Raw genomic sequence first — 1,996 nt, forward strand, 5'->3', positions numbered from 1 at the left:
TGTGCCGCTGAGCTAAATCCCCAGCCCCTAACATTGCTTCTTAAGGATCCTCCCCACCACCTTGCTATGGGTGGTTAAGAACATGTGAGACCTTTGAACTTTAATGTCAAGAGTTTGTATGTGCCTACATGGCAGTTTAGTAAACAGAATGATTCCATAGCTTGCAAAAGATCCCAAGCGAATGTTCAGGGTTGGGTTTGGTTTGTTTTGTTCCAAGGAGGAGAGGTTTACTTTGGCTTACAAGGGGTGTTCACTTCTATGCTTTATCAGATTTGATTCTCCAACGACACCCCCAAGCAGTGAAGAGATAGTATCAGGATGTTGGGCCCGTACCAAGATGGCCTTCAAGGGAACTCATGTGTATGCCTAGTTCACTGTAAATGCCAGCTGAAGAGTGAAAAGTCTTACATTTCTAGCTAAGTAGATGCACCCTGAGATCATACGCTTAAGTGAAGTGAGACACACATGTAAATACCGCATTGTTTCTCAGATGTGAGAAACTGAAAGTGTAAATAAGGACCAAAATGTATAGTAAGTATTGTAAAATGGGAAGGGAAACTGGGGAGGGGGAAAGGAAGAAATGATAAAAGGAAAAAATGGAAACAAAGCTGTTGTAAATAAGGAGGGGAAGAGAGGTGGAAGGGAGGGGAGGGGAGTAGGAAAAAAAAGAACCAAGTTATATCATGTACAGGTACGAATTCCCTGTGATATGGGTGATCATTATGTACACCTAAAATGTACCAATACATTTAATTAATAAGAAAAGAAAGAACTTCCCATGGGGTATAACCTCAAAACAAAGTGAAAAGTTTTACTCAAGACATGATACTATGTTTTGGGAATTCAGAGGGGGGATTTATTGTACATCTTAAAATGAGAGAGAGATTTTTGTCATTAATTTACATTCAAAGCTGTAAGTCATGTAACAAGTACTTACAAAATGCCTACTATATTTCAGTTATTACTCAAGGTCCTGAACAAAAAAAGTCTGTGTCCTTCTGGAGCTTGATTCTTTCAGGGAAATCATGCACAGATATATGACTCTTCCACCCATTTTAGTTTCCTTTTTTGGGGGGGGCGGTACTGGGGATCGAACTCAGGACCTTGTGCTTGCCAGGCAGGTACCTGTGCCACTGAGCTGTGTCCCCGGCCCTTCTACCCCTTTTAGAGATCGAAGCCTCAGGGCAATTTTGACTGGGTGTAGCCTAACAATGTTCGCATGCAGTAATGTTCCATAAATATTCGATTAGATGAGAAAGAAACAACTAGAGATCTGGAAGAATTCTTAATCAGCTATGATTACAGTTTTCAGTCATGACCACATATAACTTTAATTTTTGCAGCAAAATGAAAAATTGAAACCTGGGTTGTCTTCTTAATTCCTGTGTGGTTGGAGGAGATTTAGCATGGATGGGAGAAATGAACTTGAGTATATGTAGCTAAGCTACCTTGAGTAGTGCCCTGTAGACGTGCAAATCATGGCTTTTGTCATTTCTAGGGGAGGTCACACCAGGACTGTCTCAGGTGGAATATGCACTTCGCAGACACAAACTAATGTCTCTGATCCACAAAGAAGCCCATGGGCAGAGCGGGACAGACCAGACAGTGGTTGTGCTCTCCAACCCTACGTACTACATGAGCAACGATATCCCCTACCCTTTCCACCAGGACAACAACTTCCTGTACCTGTGTGGATTCCAGGAACCCGATAGCATTCTGGTCCTCCAGAGCCTCCCCGGCAAGCAGTTACCGTCACATAAGGCCATACTTTTTGTGCCTCGAAGAGACCCCGGTCGGGAGCTTTGGGACGGTCCCCGATCTGGCACCGATGGAGCTGTGGCTCTAACTGGAGTGGATGAAGCCTATCCCCTAGAAGAGTTCCAGCATCTGCTACCCAGAATGAAAGGTAATTCATGGGAGCAGAAGGTGAGCCACAGGCCGGGTTGGGCTTAAGATCTTCTTTCTCTGTGTAGATTTTTGTTTCCTAAAATGATTA

General features: G+C 43.4%; 1 protein-coding gene across 5 annotated transcripts in view; it reads left to right on the top strand.

Annotated features, from left to right (window-relative positions):
* Positions 1-1,996, top strand: part of Xpnpep3 (X-prolyl aminopeptidase 3, mitochondrial) — a 56,246-nt gene that overhangs the window by 23,394 nt on the left and 30,856 nt on the right. For all 5 annotated transcript variants that reach the window (XM_005379329.2, XM_013511351.1, XM_005379330.2 and 2 more), the window contains one exon: positions 1,499-1,906. In XM_005379329.2, coding sequence (XP_005379386.1) covers positions 1,499-1,906 — 408 coding nt within the window. The remainder of the gene's footprint in view (positions 1-1,498; positions 1,907-1,996) is intronic.

This window comes from Chinchilla lanigera, unplaced genomic scaffold (assembly GCF_000276665.1).
Source record: "Chinchilla lanigera isolate Chin_1 unplaced genomic scaffold, ChiLan1.0 scaffold00012, whole genome shotgun sequence".
Taxonomy (NCBI): domain Eukaryota; kingdom Metazoa; phylum Chordata; class Mammalia; order Rodentia; family Chinchillidae; genus Chinchilla; species Chinchilla lanigera.